Source organism: Xiphophorus maculatus, chromosome 22 (genome assembly GCF_002775205.1).
Source record: "Xiphophorus maculatus strain JP 163 A chromosome 22, X_maculatus-5.0-male, whole genome shotgun sequence".
In the NCBI taxonomy this organism is placed as follows: Eukaryota; Metazoa; Chordata; class Actinopteri; order Cyprinodontiformes; family Poeciliidae; genus Xiphophorus; species Xiphophorus maculatus.
In genome coordinates, this window is record NC_036464.1 from 2,123,864 (window position 1) to 2,143,513 (window position 19,650).

At 44.1% G+C, this 19,650-nt stretch overlaps 2 protein-coding genes across 7 annotated transcripts in view; both read right to left on the reverse strand.

The window, feature by feature from the left end:
- Window positions 1-11,999, reverse strand: part of kif20b (kinesin family member 20B) — a 29,647-nt gene extending 17,648 nt beyond the window's left edge. For 2 of the 6 annotated variants that reach the window (XM_023327896.1, XM_023327891.1), the window contains exons 1-20: window positions 11,895-11,999; window positions 11,312-11,414; window positions 11,086-11,175; window positions 10,871-10,993; window positions 9,662-9,800; window positions 9,390-9,580; window positions 8,674-8,728; window positions 7,998-8,204; window positions 7,812-7,923; window positions 7,665-7,736; window positions 7,452-7,598; window positions 6,665-6,827; window positions 4,597-4,830; window positions 4,148-4,287; window positions 3,952-4,072; window positions 3,758-3,869; window positions 3,507-3,664; window positions 1,098-2,710; window positions 877-1,015; window positions 78-200 (exon numbers count right to left, since the gene is read on the reverse strand). In XM_023327896.1, the coding sequence (XP_023183664.1) occupies window positions 78-200; window positions 877-1,015; window positions 1,098-2,710; window positions 3,507-3,664; window positions 3,758-3,869; window positions 3,952-4,072; window positions 4,148-4,287; window positions 4,597-4,830; window positions 6,665-6,827; window positions 7,452-7,598; window positions 7,665-7,736; window positions 7,812-7,923; window positions 7,998-8,204; window positions 8,674-8,728; window positions 9,390-9,580; window positions 9,662-9,800; window positions 10,871-10,993; window positions 11,086-11,175; window positions 11,312-11,410 (4,038 nt within the window). In that variant the 5' untranslated portion in view covers window positions 11,411-11,414; window positions 11,895-11,999. Of the gene's footprint in view, window positions 1-77; window positions 201-876; window positions 1,016-1,097; window positions 2,711-3,506; window positions 3,665-3,757; window positions 3,870-3,951; window positions 4,073-4,147; window positions 4,288-4,596; window positions 4,831-6,664; window positions 6,828-7,451; window positions 7,599-7,664; window positions 7,737-7,811; window positions 7,924-7,997; window positions 8,205-8,673; window positions 8,729-9,389; window positions 9,581-9,661; window positions 9,801-10,870; window positions 10,994-11,085; window positions 11,176-11,311; window positions 11,415-11,510; window positions 11,529-11,894 lie in introns of those variants that run through there. The other 4 variants (XM_023327894.1, XM_023327895.1, XM_023327893.1 and 1 more) reach the window with 4 other exon arrangements.
- Window positions 12,000-13,738: 1,739 nt separating this feature from the next.
- Window positions 13,739-16,811, reverse strand: ankrd1 (ankyrin repeat domain 1). The gene is made up of 9 exons (XM_023327909.1): window positions 16,668-16,811; window positions 16,214-16,375; window positions 15,351-15,479; window positions 15,092-15,199; window positions 14,914-15,012; window positions 14,736-14,834; window positions 14,551-14,649; window positions 13,972-14,070; window positions 13,739-13,891 (listed from the first exon to the last, which is right to left on the reverse strand). Exons 1-9 carry the CDS (start codon window positions 16,692-16,694, stop codon window positions 13,805-13,807), a joined length of 909 nt encoding a protein of 302 aa, XP_023183677.1. The 5' UTR covers window positions 16,695-16,811; the 3' UTR covers window positions 13,739-13,804.
- Window positions 16,812-19,650: the final 2,839 nt, after the last annotated feature.

A 19,650-nucleotide genomic window follows, 5' to 3' on the forward strand; every position in this document is an offset into this window, starting at 1 on the left:
CAGAAACATGAGGAGCTGTTAGGATCCAGCAGACCGGGAGGAATCAGACACAGCCGGAAACATCAGGGTTGTTTTACGGCTCTGAGCTGCTGGATGGTTCTGTCTTTGCTGCTCAGGTCCGACTGCAGCTGCTTCTTGGTTTTTTCCGCGTCAGAAAGCTTCTGCTTCAGGGCCGTCTCCTCTGCTCTCATGGCCGACACCTGAAACCAAGACCAGTTTCTGCAGGTTTCACCAACTCACATTTCAGACTTTTTAAGACTTTTATGAATTCTCTCAACTCCATGCTCTACTCACAACTTTGTTGAAATAAAATTCTTCAGTAGGTCAGAATGTTGCCATACCACTGTGTTTAAAATCCACTAAACCTGAAATGTCAGTTTGTGTCGCACCAAATGCTGCTCTTAAACCGATGCTAACAGCAGCAACGCAGACCGTTTCTGAGCCAAAGCACTAGCACTGAATGCACGCAGAATCAAATGGGTTGGCAACAGAAGTGAGCGAATGTTGAAGACTAACTTCATCCAGCAGGCTAAAAATTTGCACTCACCCATGAGACAGAAAAAAAGCCAGCTAGCAAAGGTGCAGCAGGTAGTTAGCAGTAGCCTGAACCGCATTCAATACGAGATTAAACTGCCACTGCGACAAAATATTAAAGTATTTAAACCCAACTTACATTGTTTGTGTGTATTTAAGACGTTTTATGTATTTTAGATCTATGAATTTAAGACTTTTTAAAAATGCACAGACACCCTGAAAACATACAATGTGCTCCAGATTAAGATATTCTAATTTACAGAGGTTAAGTCAGCCTCGTTTAAAACCCGGCTGGCTGTGTGAATGTGTTGACCCAGTATCCTCCAGTGTTCTGATACGGACCTCCTTCTGGACCTGCTGGACCTGCTTCCTGTAGTCAGCCAGCTTCTCTCTGAGGTCTGACGAGTCGTCCTCCTTCCTCTGAAGCTCCAGACGGAGGCTCTTCACCTGCTGCGCCTCCTCTTGAGCCTCCAGCTTCAGCCTGGACAGAGACACAGGAAGGAGGAGAGATCAGGAAGGAGGTTCAGGAAGAGATGAAGAAGCGGCTTCATCTTCGTCGTTACCTGCTGATCTCCCCGGCTTTCTTCTCCAGCTCGGCATCCTTCTCAGCTAAGGCCTCATGAGCCACAGCCAGCAGCTCCTGCCGCCGCTCCACCTCCTTCCTCCTCAATTCCTGGACAGCAAGGTTCTTCTCCTCCTCCCGTCGCTCTGTTTCCTGCAGCTTCTCCTGCAAGGTCGCGACCTGTTGCTCAACTTCCTGCAGTTTCCTTTGCAGAGTTACGGCCCGTTGTTGTGACTCCTGCAGATTCTCCTGCAAGGTCGCAATCTTTCGTTCTGCCTCCTGCAGGGTCGCGACCTTTTGCTCTGACTGATGCAGGGTCTCCTGCAGGGTCGCGACCTTTTGCTCTGACTGATGCAGGGTCTCCTGCAGGGTCACGACCTTTTGCTCTGACTGATGCAGGTTCTCCGACAGGGTCGCGACCTTTTGCTCTGCTTCCTGCAGGGTCGCAACCTTTTGCTCTGACTGATGCAGGTTCTCCTGCAGGGTCGCGACCTTTTGCTCTGCTTCCTGCAGGGTCGCAACCTTTTGCTCTGACTGATGCAGGTTCTCCTGCAGGGTCGCGACCTTTTGCTCTGCTTCCTGCAGGGTTGCAACCTTTTGCTCTGACTGATGCAGATTCTTCTGCAAGGTCGCAACCTTTTGCTCTGACTGATGCAGGTTCTCCTGCAGGGTCGCGACCTTTTGCTCTGCTTCCTGCAGGGTCGCAACCTTTTGCTCTGACTGATGCAGGTTCTCCTGCAGGGTCGCGACCTTTCGCTCTGCTTCCTGCAGCTCGTCCAGCAGCTCTGCTTCCCTCTCAGCAGATCTTCTCTCCATCTCAGCCAGCTTCTCCTCCAGCTGCCGGTCCTTCTCTCGTCTCATCTGCTCCATCTCAGAGGAAGCCTCTTCCTTCAGGGACGTGATCTCCTTCCGGAGGTCAGAGTTCACCCTGTGCAGGTCTTCAGCGCTGGTTGAGGCGGTGTTGCTGTGGAGCTCAGCTTCTCTCAGGTCGTCTCTCAGTTTCTCTGCAGCTTCCTGCTGCAGTCTGAGCTTCAGCTGCAGCTGCTCTGCTTCCTGATTGGACGCTTCCCGTTGGGATTCCAGCTGGACTCGCAGTTCTTCCTGCTCCTCTAGCTTCCTCTGCAGCTCTCTGACCTGCTGCTCTATTGCGGCCTCTCTTTGTTTCCTCTCCTCATCCAGCTGCTGGATGAGTTTCTGCTTCGTCTCGCTCCTCTTCTTCTCCTCCTCCAGCCTCTTGCTGAGCTCAGAGACTTCCTTCCACAGCTGGATGTCGACGCCGTCAGAGTAAGAGAAAACAGGCGTGTGCAGCTGCTTTAGCTGCTGTAGCTCCTCTGTGAGGACGTGGATCTGATAGGACTGATCCTGGATCTTCTCCTCCAGCTCCTCCACAGCAGGCTGCAGGTGGACTGAAGTCTGCACCTCCACCTGCTCCGCCACTCGGGGCTCCTGCTGCTGCTGCCGGCTCTCCTCCAGAGCAGACTGCACCTCCTCCCTGGCTCTGCGCTCCTCCTGGAGGGAGGCCAGCGCCTCCTCCTTCCCCAGAGTCTGGTACTCCAGCGCAGCCATCAGCTCCTCTCTCTTCGTCTGCTCCTTCTGAAGCGCAGTCAGAGCTTCCTGAAAAGAGAAGAATTCATCATTTCTGAAGAAATTTAAATGAAAACACTGATGCTGCTGGTCACACAGTGCCGCCATCACATGAAAAAGAGACTGAAGTTCTTCATAGAGACGCATCAGCAGAATGCACTAAACTTCTGCAGGTGGGATCGTCATGGAAACCTGTTGATCTATAAACTCTGTAAAGATGCAGGAGAGTAAAATAATGTGTTCTGGGTTCTTTCTGATAGATTGTGGAGATTTTCATGGAGTCTTAAGACAAAACTGAATCGTTGCCAAGTGGAACAACTAAGTTCTGGTGTTCCTCAGGAATGTGTGATTGGTCCTCTTGGATTTTTTTTTAAACTGTGACACATTCCTGCTAAAAACCCTGAGGTTTAAGCATCACAACTGTGCATTTGGCTGAGAGAGCAGTTAGCTCTGATAGCTAGCCCAGCACAAGACAACAGGCCTGATGGGAGAAGATGACAAAGATGCTGTTGCTGCTGTTTCTAAATCATTCTGCTGCTTGTGGGCTCAATGTTGACGCTCAAGACGTAACCGACAGAATCCGGTTAAAGGATTTTCAAAATAAAAGATTCTCCAGACTCAATACGTAAAACGGAAGTATTTAATTATTTCTTGCACGGCCCGGTACCAGTCCGCGGACCGGGGGTTAGGGACTGCCTTACTACAGAACAACAGTGTCCCTCTATTCTCCATAACAGGGGGAAGTATCAAAAAATATCAGAAAATTACTTTCAAATATTTTTTGAAATAGCACCAGAGATCAGTCTTCCTCTCAGGTGTTTCTTACCTGGAGCTGATCTTTATCTTTGCCTCGATCAGAGCTGTTCTGTGAGCCCAGTTCTGTCTTCTTCTTCAGGTCCTCCAGCTGCTGCTCCAACTGGGCCACCTGCACTGACTTCTCCTGGAGCTGAAGAAGAAGCCATTTCTTTTCTTCTGCTTCATCAGCTTCACAGGAAAAGAAAAAAGCAGAGAAAACAGTATTGATTTACAGTCACTGCTGGACCGTTTCCTCCTGATGCCTTCAGGTATTGTTGGTACCTCTGTGCTCGTGGTTCTGATCGTCTTCAGGTTTCTTTTCAGTCGGTCCGGATCCGAGGCTGAAGTGAGATGCACCTGGCAGCTCAGAGGCCTGACAGCTCAGAAATCTGTCCTGAAAGGAAAAACACATGAAAAATATTAGAGATCTAGCCACAGGTCCGGTCAGTGTACATCCCATGGTCAGAAGGCATTACCATGGTGACCGAGTCCGAGCTGCAGCCAGCTGAGGACAAGTTCTTGACCAGGTTCTTGAAGATCTCCAGCCTCCTTTCACCTCGCTCCTCCAGGATCTCCCTCTCCCTGACCAGGCGCTCACTGACACACACAGACACCAGTTAGTGGTTCTGGTTCTAAACCAGTTCGAAGAAGAGGAGGGAAGCAGCGTCTCACTCATAGTCCTTCTGCATGTCGGAGAACAGCTCTGAGAACTCGCGACTGATCTCCTCTCTGACCCGGGCCTCCAGCAGCAGGTTCTCCGAGCGCTCCATCTTCAGCTGGACCTGCAGTTGCCTCAACAGCGCCACCTGCTGCTGCAGGAACAGCAAGGAGAGAGACGACACTGTAACAGCAGCAGGATTCGTTTCTACAAACCCAGTCAGTTTGGTTCTGAGGTTTATCAGCTGTCCCGAATCGCCTCACATTTTGACCAAAATTAAAACTCATCTGAAGCGATAAGCAACGACCTCCAGTTGGGCTGGGAGAGATGGACGCAGAGTTTTATCACAATGTTTTGTGGTAGTATTGTGATAACAATAAAAATGGCCATAAGAGCTATTTATTACCTTTTTTTATGGCTGTGAACGCTAAAAAATAAACGATACAATAAATGCCCACCCTACCTCATGCATCCCTTTGTTGATGACTTCCTCTTCTTCTCCTCCGTTGGTCGTCTGATCCATAGTGTCCTCCATGACACTGTCTTCTTCTTCTTCTTCCTCCTCCTCCTCCTCATCCTCCAGAACGTCCTCCAGACTGGTCTCCCAGCCGGCGCTCCTCCTCCCTGAGGCTCTGAAGGAGGAGGAGTCACTGCAGGACGCGACGGCAGTGAGCGGCCTGGAGATCAGGACGACCACCTAGAACCACGGGAACAACAAACCTCAATCAGTAACACCTAATGTGGCTTAGGGGACATTCATATATATTCCTTTATTTAATCAGGTAAACCCCGTTAAGATCTAGATCTCATTTTCAAGAGGGACCTGAGCAAAAAATTTGCAATACATAGCAACCTGGTTACAAGATAAAAACAATTAATACATATGCACAAGTATAAAACAATAAAAACTATTTAAAAACAATGACACTGTTTCATAGAATCTTGTTGTCTATCTTTAAGAACTGATCAAAATAAGTCCAGTGAAATCATTTCCGACATCTTAAGTTCAGACTGGAGCTGATTCCACGCTGTGGGGCCAACACACTGAATGTCCGCTTGGCAGGCCTTCATGGCAGCAGTCTGTAACCTGCAGCTCTGGAGAAGTTATGGCTCTGGAAAATCTGGCTCAAAAAAGTGCAGAACCAACTAATTTTTAATTAAAGAAAAATATTAATATAATAAGTGCAGAATTCAATAGTTGTTTTTTTTTTTTGAGTTTTTGTAAAGAATAAATGTGGCTTTGAATTTCCACCACAGAATGACAGAAGTTTGGTATGTAAAGGTTTAGGATATAATACGGCTGTGATCTGGTTAAAGATCTGTAAGGACACCAGCTGCATTCAGTTATGTATTATGTATAAACTGAAAAGTTACCGGGTTTATCAACTCCAGTAGCAATTTCGCTCCAGCTCCTCCCCTTGTCATTTCTATATTCTTTGGAAATGTTGAATAAATATTAATGTTGTTTCCACATATCATCTCCAATGTCCGCTGGACTTCGGGTTGTGCAGTGTCAGCTGTTTGGGATTCCCCTGCGCGCCACCCGGGAGAAAGCACGGAGGGGAATCCGTGCTTTCTGATTGGGTACCTGTCACATTCAACATGCTGTGTTCTTGCTCCCAGTCGGGGGAAACCCCTGATTTAGATCGGAGCGGCCACGACGTTCTACCATAACACACCACACACTACATAATGATCGGTTACGAAATCGCAAGCGACAATCTTAGAGAACGGCCAACGTTCTAAGACAATCATAAGGGGAAAATCGGGGCAAAAAATCATGTAGTGTGAACTATTGCATCAGGTAGTCGATGTGCCCATCTTTTCTATTTAAATCTAATTATTACTGAAGGGCAACATGATATACAGACTTCATAATCTGCACTCTTGGTTGAATGCAGTATTTATTTCCACTTTGGCTTTATGTTGTTTAGTTTTTATTCAAGTACATTTTTTGTTAATGGAGACTGAGAATCCATTTTATTTTTGTTTTGGTTGTTTTGTTTATTTTGTTCATCAGTTCCAGTGTTAAATATTCTTTTGAAAATAAAGTGTATCTATTTTTGGCAGGAAATCGCATGCATTATTACGTCATTTCCATTAAATCAGTGTAAAAAGGTCTTCAAACAATATTATCGTTTATCTCAACAATTTTTGAGGCAATTAATCGCTCAGCAAAATTTGTGATTGTGACAGGCCTAGTCACTGGTTGCCATGGTGATTCCTGCCTGTTCTAGAGAGCAGGGGGAGCCCACAGCACCACTCCTCCTCAGTCAAAAACATTTAACCCTGGGGCGTGCCGTGGTGGCGTAGGACGTAGCGCGACCCGTATTCGGGTTCGAATCCTGGACCCGACGACATTAGCCGCATGTCTTGCCCCCTCTCCTTCCCTGTTTCCTGTCGGCCCACTATCATATAAGGGACACTAGAGCCCACAAAAAAGACCCCCTGGAGGGGTAAAAAAAAACAACAAAAAAAAAAACATTTAACCCTGACGGCTCTGTAGGGACAGTGAGGACGACTGTACGGACCTTCTGGGCCACGGCGGAGAACTTGAGGACGTTGAGGGTCTCGTCGTACATGGAGGCGCACTGGTTGATGTTGACGATCATGCAGGCTCTGCCCCGGCCGCAGAAGAAGCCCTGCAGGTAGTGTGTGAGCTTGCTCTCCCTGAAGGGAATGTGCTGCAGCAGCCTGAAGGCAGGAGACGACAGACTGCTGGTGGAAATACGATTCAACCCAAACTTTAAGAAAAAAGAAGTGTGTTGAGTTTATATATTTCAAAATTTGTATCGCACACTCGTTTTGAAAGTTTCTCTTTCCCATTCTGGTATGACTCTGCCATCTTTGTTTCTGTATCAACTGGCTCAGTTTAAGACGACCAGCAGCGCCCTCTGCTGGATGGAGGAAATACTACAACACTGACAGAAGGTCTAAGCAGACATTATTAATATTATTAACTAATTTTAATCAAACATCGACAATCATAATTCGGCTAATTGCTTGCTTTCTTAATTTTTTTGTAAAACAAAATTAAATGACCCAAGATAAATGCAAAAACAATAGCTAGCTAGCTAGCAACAGTATATTAGCAGCTAGCTACCTGTAGCTGCCTGTGGGAGCCAAACTTCTGCCTGACAGAGAAGTTCCACAAGAATATTAAAAAAAACTACATATATGAGAATAAATGGACCTCCCACAATATATTTAAGGCCAAATAGTTCTTGTAGATGAATTTCAGACATTTTAAGGCTTTAACTCTTTTTCCTGTGAACAGGTCAGAACCAGCAGGGGGAACTGGACCTGGAGGCGACTCACTTGGCCTGCTGGTTGTAGCGTAGAGCTTTGATGCACTTCCCCAAGCTGAGCAGTGAGGCGTTGATGTTTCCTGCCTCCTTCAGGCGCTCTCCTTTGTTCTGAGTCTTGGCACATCGCTCGGAGCCGGCCAGGTCACACAGACACAACCTGCAGGGCAGAGCGGCCATGTTTAACCTGCACAAGCTGGAGCGGGTGAGCTTCCCCTCTACTCACTCGCTGATGGTGTGGACTCTGGGCGGGTCGCTGTCCTCTACGCTCAGAATCCGGATGGAGAAGATGCTGTGACTGGAAGCAGACAGTCGGTCGTTAGAGAACAGCAGGAAGCAGCTGGACGTGAGGAACAACGGTGGCGCTGCTCACCTCCTGCTGGAGAGTTGGTTGAGGCGGGTGGAGGAGAAGCTCTGGTTCCTCCGGCCCAGTTTCACCACTCTGAACGCCTCCTCAGCACTGCTCACCTGGACCCAGCGTAGATCTGAACACACAGCAGCCATCAGTCACTTCCTGTCTGACATCAGAAAACCTTCAGCTGCAGCTCTGCGCCCTGACCTTTCACGTAGGAGTTGCTGTTGGCGTCCTGTGCCAGCCGCAGAGCCGGCCTGCGCAGCGCCCCGCTCTGTGCCACCTCCAGGAGGTCGAGGATGTTCTCGTTGTAGATCTCACAGAAGGAGACCCAGACGGAGAACTTGGTGTTGGGTTTGACGTCCAGGATGATTCTGTCTTGGGCTGCAGTACTGGGCTGCGGCGCCGTGGAGCCTGCAGACAACAGACCTTCTAAAACCCTACAGACAGCTGCAGAGAAACACGCTGGCTTAAAGCTACATCTCCAAACATTCACAAAAAAATTATTTCTATGTCCTGACAGTAAAATATAAAACAGTTAATGTGATCAAATTAAATCTAATCTCCTCTGCCATCTGCAGAAATACATCGTTTGGTAAAAAACAACCAGTTAGAGCCAGGAGGAGGGTCTTAACGCTGTCAATCATTCTGGTGTATACACTGGCTCTGATTGGTTGTTTCTGACTGTAGAGGTGTTTTTCTGCAAATGGCACTAGGACCATTGGGAAGAGTTTGATTAACTCTTTCATATTATTCTGTCAGGACAAAGTGACAGTTTCAACATGTATGTAAAACACATTTTTATAAAAGTTGCCTACTGCAGCTTTAATCAATAAAATAATTAGAAAAGCTGCTGGTTGAAATAAACAGATATCAGACTCACCTTCAAACCAAGTCTTGCTGGTCGCGTTCTGCAGGCTGCTGCTGCTCTTCTCATTCTGAAGGAAACAGAAACAAACAGATTACATCCAGCATCAGGTGACCTCCAGAGGTCAACAGCTTTCCTAGCAACGCTGAGCAGAAAGTCAAGCTTTCTTCTTAAAACTGAACCTTACTGATCCTGATTCTGTTACCGTGGTAACTCGGTCTGAACTCCTGAGTATGAATTCAGTTTTAACAATATTCATTTGAATTTCTCTCAGAAATATCTGCCTAAAAATATAGAAATTTTTTGAAGGAAATGTGTTGTTGATATGGTAACTGGGTCAGTTCAGATTATTTATTCAGCGGGAATTTACTACAAATGTTGCCTGAAGGAACTTAAAAAAAACCTAACTTAAAACAGAAATCTAACAAATTCAATCCAAGTCATATAAACACATTCAAATCTTGAGAGAGAAACTCTACTAATGTAGGCTTCCTGCAGAACTAATGCTTGTCATTAATAATGTAATGCAGATTAGAAATGTATGTTCAACCTCTCACTGTTAGATAATCAGGTTTATTCATCTGACTCAGTTCATATACAACCATAATAAAATCATTTCAGAGTCTAACTGAAAGCTTGCCTCCTGTAAACAGTTAGTTTTGCTTCAGTTGGGCCCAACACCCAACTGGGCCCGTCCGGGTCCTGCGGGGGTTGGGCCCGGAGCCGCTCACCTCTCTGAGTTGTTTGAGCAGGTTGTTCTTGAACAGCGCCTCGTCGGCCTGCTGCTGGCGGCTCAGAGCCAGGAACTCCCTGCAGCGGTGCGGCTTGACGCTCAGGCCCTGGAACACGTTGTCACCGATGCTGCTGAAGATGAGGCGCAGCGCCCGGGGCAGGATTCCAGCTTCAGCTTCAGAGTCGGGACCTTCAGCAGCACAAACAGCAGCACAGTCAGCTCTGAGCGCTCCCTACAGGCAGCAGGCCTTCACACTGCGGGTTGCAGTACCGAGGAACGTGAAGGTCTTCCCAGAGTTGGTGATTCCATAGGTGAAAATCAGAGAGTTTTCTCCTTCCAGGACATTTTTGACCAGATCTTTGACGGTGCCTTCAAAAAGCTCACTTTGTGTCGTTTCTGGGCCGTAAACCTTAAAGAGACAGAACCGTTAAATCAATCCTCAATTAGCAATAACACACTTAATATAAGAAATATTCAGTAAAAGTACTAAAAGCTGGTAAGTTCTTATTCATTTAAAAATTAACACAAATATATTGTTTACGCTGCAATGCATCCTGGGACTATGACGTATGCTAGGTGCTACAGCGCTAGCTCCATATAGCCAGAACACAAATTTTTGTGCAATAAGTAACGTTCAACACTTTCAGTTTGAACCAGAGCACATTGAAACAAACGACAATGCAGAAATGACAGGAGGAGATGAAGATGAGAAGGAGGAAGCTGGTGTTGGTTCTGCTACCGGCCCAGAAGGCGAGGGAACGCTGAAAAAAGCTGAAGTTTATCATTCAAAATGTTTACGTTAGCATCGGGATAAAAACACTTTTAAATATGATAGAATGGTTTGTTACAATGACTTAAAGATGCTTCATAATAAACATCTATTCGTCTTCCAATTTCTTAGCTCCTGCTAATGGAGTTAGCACTACCGCCTGCTAGTTGTGCTAGTTTTAGTTCCTGCTAGTGGCGTTAACTCTAACTCCTGCCAATGGTGCTAGCTCTCGCTAATGCAGTTAGCTCTAGTAATGATTAGCTACGGTGAATGGCAATAGATCTTGCTAATGTGTTAGCTGCTGGTAATGATGTTGGCTTTAGCTATTATAGTAAACAGTAGATAGGCCAATCACATTAGCTTGTTTCCACAGATAACTTGTGTATGACGGCAAATAAAAACTTTGAGGCGGCTTGTCTCCATCCAGACGTTTTGTGGGCGGCCCTCATCAGCCTCCACCACCATTACGTTTTGTTTTGTTTGAATTCACTATGACCTAAACGCATCATCGGCCCAGAAGGCATTACACAGCTGAGAAAGTTGCAACTTAAACAAGTGGAAAATATAATAAAGATACTGTTACAACATAAAGATTATGGCTTTTTACGCATAACAATAACATATGTAGTGTAACTAATAACTAACTAATTGTGGATCCATTTAACAAGAATCAGATGGACTTCCTGTTTATGTCCCAGTCAAAGTCTCACCCTGGAGAACTGGAAGCGCTGGCCGGTCTGAGGAAGGGATTTATCACTGCTGAGCCGGGCCAAAAGGGACAGACTGGGAGGCTTCAGGAGAACCGTATCTGGGGTTTCCATGGCAACACAGTCCTGCAACAAAAGCAAATACGATCTGTGTGATCTGCTGCAGGTCGTCTTCCAGATTAATTTAACATTGTCTCCACAGTTAGAAGCATTTCTACCTGTGACTCTCCATTGCTTCTTTCTGCTGAGGTCAAGGGTCGGATTCTGAGGTAAACCTGCAGGTGTTCTTTATCCTCCATGCAGGAATGCTGCAGAACAAAACAAAACAAAAAAAAACCAGTTACAAACATAAAGCACTGTAGGTCAATGAAGGCAGATCCCAACAGGGGGAATTCAATACTTTAAAATAACTTCTATATTAACCACCAAACAGCTCGGTCTGACCGGTAGTTCTGGAGAGGGGATGAACTCTCCTGAGAGTTTATTTTTCCCATCTTCAGCGAGTCTTCGTAGGTCAGTCTGGTTCAGGCAGGAGTCAGTCATTTTTCTGTAGAGACAGAAAAACAAAAACAATCAAAAACACAAATTATCTAAAGGCAGAAACTTATTGATGGCAATTAAATGAAATGTTCATCGAACTGACAAATCAATATATGGTGCAAAGCCCACTGCCTCCATGGTGTTGAAAACTGACCAGAATTTCTTGTTTTCTTTTTCTCGAAGCTTTTCGGTAAACAGAGAGAAAATTCCTTCTATGTTTCAATGCTAGATAACAATGTCTGCGCTCAAAATATATCTAAAATACAACATCCTCTCAAACAATTGTTTTCATGTTTGTTATCTTTCAAAAATTTTTCCTAAATTTGTTTTTGTTTTTTTTCCCTGACGACATGAAACGGTGTCACCTGTCAACGGCTAACACGGCTAGCTGGACACGGCTAAAACTTTGCTAAAGTTCGGTAAATTTAAAGAAAAAACAACCCAGCTTTCATATTACAACTACGCCCAGAACTGAAAATGTACTCACATAGCAGCTTTACATTCATAGCATTTACACACAAGCAAAAATAATACGTTTTCTTCTTTTTAAATTGACATGCTAACTGTCGTCGAGCTAAATCACACTAAACAGTCGCGGTTCTGCGTTTGAAAGAGTCCAATCGGTGCCAAACAGAAGTTGCGCATGCGCTATAGCTGTGTGGCGTTCATGAACTATATTTGAGCTCGGAATGTGAAATTAATCACCGGAAAGCAACAGTCAGACAAGAAGACAGTAATTTTAAGCAGAGGTGTCAAAACTATTCACATTCTCTACTTAAGTAGAGGTAGAGACACTTGTATGAGCAAATATTCTAGCAAAAGTAAAAGTAAAAACTTTTTTAACTTTACTAAAGTTAAAGTTAAAAAAGTTTTAAAATGTACTTAAGTACAAAAGGTAAATAGTAATTTTCATCTTTAAGAATACAAAATGACTTTCGATAAGTCTAAAGTACTTAAAAAGTTCTAGTCATACAAAATACATTATTTTTTCTTTTGTTGACAAAATAAAGAAAAACAGAAAACCTAATCCAGATTATACAATTTCAGCCGATAAAGCTCTGTTGGAAGAAACCACAGAACCAAGCTGATTAAAGGCAGCCATTTTACATCAGTTAATACTGTCAGGTCTTCCTTTACCATCCTTGGACTAACACCAGAGCGCCACCTTGAGGCCTCTCTCCAGATCGGTTAACGACTGTTTCTGGTTTTATTTCCCCCCTCCGTGTGCTGCCACCTCATCATGGTGGAGGGGTTTGAGGGTCCCAGAGATCCTAGGAGCCGTCAGACGCTTCATGCCAGGCTTCATTTGCCCCCCGCCAGGCTTGTTTTCCCCCACAGCAGGCTATGTGTTTAGTGATATTAATTAAGGATCTTTTTCCACCAGTCACAGTAAAGACGGATTAAGCTACAGGTTTCTAGTTGAGGCATTGAACTGGCTGTGAGGGTTATGAACCAGATGTGCCGTCCCTTCAGCTGCCTTTTGACTTCACACGCTGTTATTTCTGGATTATGATGCCTGATCGTTCATCTGACCTTCTGTAACGTACATTTTTTTTGCCTAAACACACAGTTATTTTTTACTTTAAGTAGACTTAACATATGTTGAGCTAGTACTGTTAGCTGCTAACTGCTCTACATGTCTGCTGAAGACAAACAAGAATAAAACACGTTCAAATCAAAGACAAGTTTATTAAATATTTATATTTCAACCAACAGTTACAGACATCTTACAAAATCCATTTGTTTCAATAACTTTACATGTCAAACTTCCTCTGAACCATCAGCAGCGCTCCAACTCTGTCTCTCTGTTTATCAGCGTCATAATTAGAGGTGGAGCCTGAATATCCTAACGGTCGCCTGATGGGAGAACTTTCTGAACAATCTATCAGTTTTTGTCCCTAACAGAAGGTTGGAAAGAAGCAGGATGGCCTTTACATTAACAGATCATCAGAATGAATAAAAACTAGAAGGAAAGGAGAGAGATTCTGTCCAACCTGGAGAGCAAACTTACTTTGTTCTGACTTATTTCCCTTAAACAGCACAAAAGCAGACGATTTGCTTCAGGTGCAGATCAACACAACAAGCCGCACACTGTTAGAGCTAAATCACGTCTGGCAATAAATAAACATCTCATTCATCCAGAAATGAATCACCTTCTGGTGCATCGTCACTGAACTCAACTCAGCTCAATATTAAATAAAGAAAAACTGAAGAAATCGTCTTCTGTCAGCTGGACACCGACCAGCAGCATCCAGCTGACTGAAGAGACAAAACTCTTCCTGCCTGGACTTCACATTGTTGGTGAACGTTCCCTGATGGAGACCAAAGGTCTACTGAGCCAGCGGGTTGCTGGTTCAGATCCCTGAATCGTCTATTTCCTGCAGACAGTCCAGGGCATCAGGGCTTCTCCTCGTTGAAGTTACACAGCAGGCTCTTGGCTCCGTTCTGCCATGAATACAGCGTCTCCATTGGAGTTTTTCCATCCTGCAGAAAAGGAGCAGACCAGACTGAGCTCTACTGGACCTGGACCCATGCTGGAGTCCAGCCGCGCCGATGGGACTTACGCTGTTCTTGGTGCTGAGGCAGGCGCCGTACATCATCAGCAGCTTGATCATCTTGAATCGGTTTATCCTCACAGCATCGTGCATTGGTGTGTCTCCGTCCTGCAGGCAGACACAAAAACAACCAGAAACGTTAAATACACTGCAAAAACACAAAACCCTATCGAGTAGTTCTGGTCTACTTTCTGCTCAAAATAAGTTGCTATACTTGAAATAAGACAAAACTAACTTACAAGGAACTGCTCAGCTAGACATACAAGTTATTTTTAGTCAATAATTCCTTAATATTCATGGAAAAGTACAAGTTCCACTGCCAGATTATTTCACTCACTTTGCATATTATAAGTGAAATAATCTGCCAGTGGAACTTGTAGTTTTTCACCAACATTCTGAAATTATTCACTTAAAACATTTTCTTGCTGAAAAGTTACTTGTAAGTTAGTTTTGTCTTATTTCAGGTGTACTAAGATAAAATACTTGGTAAGGTTTTTGCATTTTTGCGGTGTATTTGAGAAATCAGAGGCGACCTGAAGGTTTATGGATCTAACAATCAGATGAGTTGTTGAGTGTCTGAATGCTCACTCTGTCTCTGGCGTTGACGTCGGCTCCACAGTGGATCAGATGCTCGGCGCACTCGCAGTGTCCGGTCCTCACAGCGACGTGAAGAGGCGTGCTCTGCAGCTGAGCGCATCAGGAGGAGGAAACATCATTTCTACACATCTGCTCATGCAGTCCCGTGTGTCGCCACCAGGGAGAGGCAAACTAACCTTGTCTCTGCTGGTGAACTTGGCTCCCTGGTGGAGCAGGAGCTGCAGGGCTGGCAGGCTGCCTCCCCTGCAGGCCCAATGGACGGCTGTGGCCTCCAGCTGCAACACAAACACACACACTGCACTGTCAGACTGTGTGTGTAATGGGTGTGTGAAACAGAAGAAGAGAGAGTAGGACCTTGTCTTTCTGCTCTATGGCAGCGCCGGCCTCCAGAAGTTTTCTCATCACCTCCACATGTCCTTTGAAGGAAGCTTTGTGCAGAGCAGTTCTCTGAAACTGGAAAATAAAAAGCATTTTATTCATAAACTCCGTAAATTAGAGACGTTTCCATGGTTTTTAACAGTTTCTCTCTCACGTTATCGGCTGCGTTTGGGTTTCCTCCGTCGGCCAGGTACTTCTCCACCACAGGAAGTTTGTTCTCCATAACCGCCGTGAGGAACAGCTGCTCATCCACCGTTTCTGGCTGGAAAACACACAAAGCGCCACAGAGTTTAAACTAAAGCGACGCTTTGCTGCTGTAACCAGTCCAGTCCGGAACCTTCCATCCTGCAGGACCAACTGGTCCAACTGGAACCTGTTCTGGTTCAGGTGAAAACAACCTGACGATGTCCTACCACTGTCTCTGGTTCCGGTTCAGTTTTCTTGAACACAGAAGACTTCCTCTCCTTCCTCCTCTTCCTCAGCTGCAGGATGTTGAACAGATCGTCCACCGTCTCCAGCTTCAGCCTCCCGCTTCTGTCCGTCTGACGGAGCAGAGACAAAGAAAAGTTTTTAAAATGCCACAAAACCCAGAGGAACTAAAAGCAGGTTTCAGAGAGTACCCTGTAGGTATTGATAATGTTCCTTAGATTCATTCACAGCAGACTTGGAAAAACACCTTAACCTTTTTAGAAAGGATGGGTTGGAATGTGTGTTGCTACCTTTCATTTAAAATATTATATAGTGTAAACTATTTTCTAAATCAATATTCAGCTGCAAATATCTTCTAAAGATGATGGGATTAGCTGTTGGCCTGGCAAATATTCCTCTAAGTAGGTAATTGATAAATCCAAGTTGTTGTGCACTTCAGTACCTCCAGGGGGCAGCACAGACAGGTAAAACTGCGCAGTAAGCCTGAAATCAAACGGAGTTTCAACTTTGTCCCAGTTTAAGTTCAAGGAAGAAATGAAGAGCAAAGAAGAAGCTGCTGCGCACAAAATGAACATATGGAAGTTGAGTAATATATTTAATATTGGCTTTTAATACCAACAAAGTTTCTCTTCTAACATTTTAGCATGTGACATCAACATTTAAACTTTCTTCCTGGAAACTGGTTAAAAGATTTGAAATGTTAAAGATTTTTTTTAAACCTCCTTATAATAACTGAGATGTTTTTCTTTAGAACCAGGAATGTGACGGAAACAAGCGTTTAGTTTGTGAGTAAAAAAGCTTGGGTCTGGTTCTGGTTCTGGTTCTGGATCCAGCAGAGGAGACTCACGTTCAGAGCCACCACGCTGACCTCCTCCTCCGAAGCTCCACCTTCCCCCGGCAGCTCCTGGAGCGACCGACGGTCATCCCGCTTCTCCTGGTTGACGGCCGCCTCATACTCGCCCCCCTGGAAGTCTCTGGGCTCTTTGCCCTCTGACCTCTTACCAGTCACCTGGAGCGATGAGTCACAACTTTTAAACACACAAACCTCATGGTGTCTAAAATACTGTCATTTTTAGTTCAAATATTTCTGCTAAATTACTGCAACTTCTACTAGTTTGTCCAAAAGTTCAATAAAATTATTTATTTTAGGGACTGAAGTAATAAAACAAAACCATCATTTATGGTGAAGATGCAAAAATACTGTAACTGATGTTAAATTTAAATATTTACATTTGAATAAATTAATTTACACGCCTCTAATCCAGCACACCATCATTCCCAGTTAACGGAGCAGAACCTACCAGTTCTTCCACACTCAGCAGTCCCATCCTGATGAAGCTGGGAGGTTCTGGGACAGATTTGGGTCCTCTGTGTCCCTCTGTGTCCCTCTGTGTCCCTCTGGTGTCCCTCTGTGTCCCTCTGTGTCCCTCTGCAGCCTGCGGCTCTTTTATATCAGGCAGGAAAAACGTTCGGTCGGAGTCGTGTTACCATCCTCGTGCTGCTGTGTCGCGTCCAGCCCCCAGTCCTCCCAGTTTGGACATCAGTGTGTCAGCATGCAAAGATGGAGGACAGGACAGAGGTGTCACTCTGCTGACATGTCAAGGTGAAAACTCTTTTCATCTGAGAACCTGAAAATGTTTAAAAGAAAAACTTTTCATTTTATAGTTCTTATTTTGTTATTATTTTATTTTCTTAACTTGTAAATGTCAAATTTAATTTAAGTTTAAGTTATAAGAAAATATATTTATCTTATATTACTTTGACTTTTGATTTAGGTTTTTAGCTAATTTTACTAAATTTTGTAAGAAATGTATATAATTTTCTATTAGTTGTAGTAGAAGTATTTCTTTTTCACCACATTATTACATTTTTGCTTGAAGTTCAGATTCTAGAGTAAATTATTATATTTTTATTCACTATTAAGCACAAATCCTGTGTAACTCTGGCGAGTCAAATTAAGTTTATTTGTATCGCACATTTCAGCAACTAGATAGTTCAGATTATTTTACATCATAAAAACAAGATGCAGTCATCAGTTATGAAACATGCAATAAACATTATTTTTTGTCAAATATTAAAATCAAAATAATTTTGTCAAGTCATCTTTATTGATTAATGTTCCAGTGATTATCAGCAAGTGGATTTCTATCCTCGTTTCCTGAAGCAAACTCAGAGTTTCAGCTGTTTATATGTAACTAGAATTAATTTTATGTTAAAATTAATTTAATGTGGGAATTTGAATCAGAGTGTGCCCTCTTGTTTACTTTCCATCTCTGTTAGTACAGTATAATTCTGTCCATCACCTGTGATGTGAGTCACTATTAATAGAAATCCATTTTGTTGTATCCATGTAAAAAAAATAATCTAAACAAAGTTATATGAATAAAAATGTGTATTTATGTGTGTATTAAAACAGAAGCTGCTTTATGATGAAGATTTAAATGAGGAAAATTGGATCAGAAAATGCAAAACATTTGCTTCTAAACAAGCTGCTAATTAAAACTATGACAACATCACTTTATAAAATCTATAGCCTGAAAATGAAAGTCAAACTATCTTTTTAATGTGGTTGTAAACAGACGTGCAGCCATGTTTAGAGGAAGCTCATGTTTTTAAATCAAATGTGAAACAGAGCGATCCGTTTTCCTGTCATTAATCCCACCATGCTGAGCATGCAGGGAAAATGCAGTGATGTCACCGTGAGGAGGCAGGTCGATGATGCTGGAGGAATAAATAGCGTCTCTTCCAAACGTCTCCTGAGAGCCGGTGGCTCTGGGTGTCATCAGGCCGTCCGTCAGCGGGACAGTCACCTTCCTGGCCAGCTGGTCAGTGTGGTCAAACTTCACGTTTCACATCAAACAGGAATGCATGAGGACCTGTGGCTGAGCTCATCGCTCACCAATCACAGCCCAGAGGCAGATCAATGTCAGGAATGATGGGAGGTCCAGTTACTGATGATCACTTAATGGTTTAAAACCAGTCAGTTAAAGATTGACCAGAGACACGACAAGCTAAGATTAAACCTCTGAATCGTGTTGATCGTCAAAAATGGGAAGATTTTATTAGGAAACTGTCACTGCTTATATGGATGGATTATATGGATTATAGAACCACTGGATCTGAAGGAACATTTAAATATGCTCCACTGACTCAGATTATATCAGGAATTAAGATTAGCTACCATAACTACGCAGATGATGCACAGCTCTACGTGACGATGTCACCAGGTGACTCTGAACCGTCCACCACTGACCCGAAGCTGGGAACAGATACATGTGTGGATGTGCCAAAACTTTCTGAACAGAAACAAGACTGAACTTATCTTTGGACCGAAAGAGGAAAGATGTAGAGCTATAGATCTAGAGTCAACACACAGCTGGAAACTAGAGATCAGGCTGACCTCTGACCTGAACCTTCAGAGCCACATTAAGACAGTCACAGAGTCGGCCTTCTGTCACCTGAGGAACATCTCCAGGATCAGAGGACTAATGTCTCAGCATCAGAGAAACTCATCCATGAGTTTATCTTTAGTTGCATTGATTACTGCAACAGTATCTTCACGGGTCTGACTAAAAAACATCAGTCCTCCAGAATGCTGCTGATTGAGAAGCTGCTGCTGGCGTTCTGACTAAAACCAGTAAGATGGAGCACATCACTCTCAGTCCTTCACTGAGAGAATAAGATACTGTTGGCATTTTATAAATCACTGAATATCTTAAAGATCTGCTGTTGTATCAACCTTCCAGACCCCTCAGGTTTGGTTCTGGTTCTGCTCTGCATCCAGAACCAGAACCAAACATGGAGAAGCAGCTTTCAGCTTCTATGCACCACCTATTATTGGTTATTGGTTTCATAATTATTGGAAGGTTTTTGAAATGACTCATTTTCCAGACACCAAAAAACATGAACTAAAAAACTGTCTGGGTATTTTGTTTTGTTTTATTAAAGAAGCAGTTCAGACCCAAATGGAAGCAGAAAACCCTGAATAAATGTGAGTTTTGCGTCATGCATCTCCTTTAATGCAGTCTGATCTGAGTAGATCCTCTCCCTGCAAACAGCCATGAGAATCAACAACAAGTTACTTCTGTGTGAGATGAAGTGTGTGATGTTCTGCTGACAGCGCCACAGCTTCATCAGCTTTTATCACCATTTCAGATAAAGAAGACAAACCAGAAACCAGCTTCCTTCCTCATATCCTCCTGGGATGTCTGTCATCAGCCCAGAAGCGTCTTCACACATTGTCTGTTTGTCAGAGCTGCTCGGTCAGCTGCGTCCCGGTAGCCG

Excerpts from the sequence above, each read along its gene's own strand:
- ankrd1 (XM_023327909.1), bottom strand. The coding sequence starts at position 16,694 with ATGGGACTGCTGAGTGTGGAAGAACTG. Across the intron at positions 14,071-14,550 it reads ACGTCAACGCCAGAGACAGA|GACGGAGACACACCAATGCA; the intron begins GTGAGCATTCAG and ends GTCTGCCTGCAG. Across the intron at positions 13,892-13,971 it reads GCCTCAGCACCAAGAACAGC|GATGGAAAAACTCCAATGGA; the intron begins GTAAGTCCCATC and ends CCTTTTCTGCAG.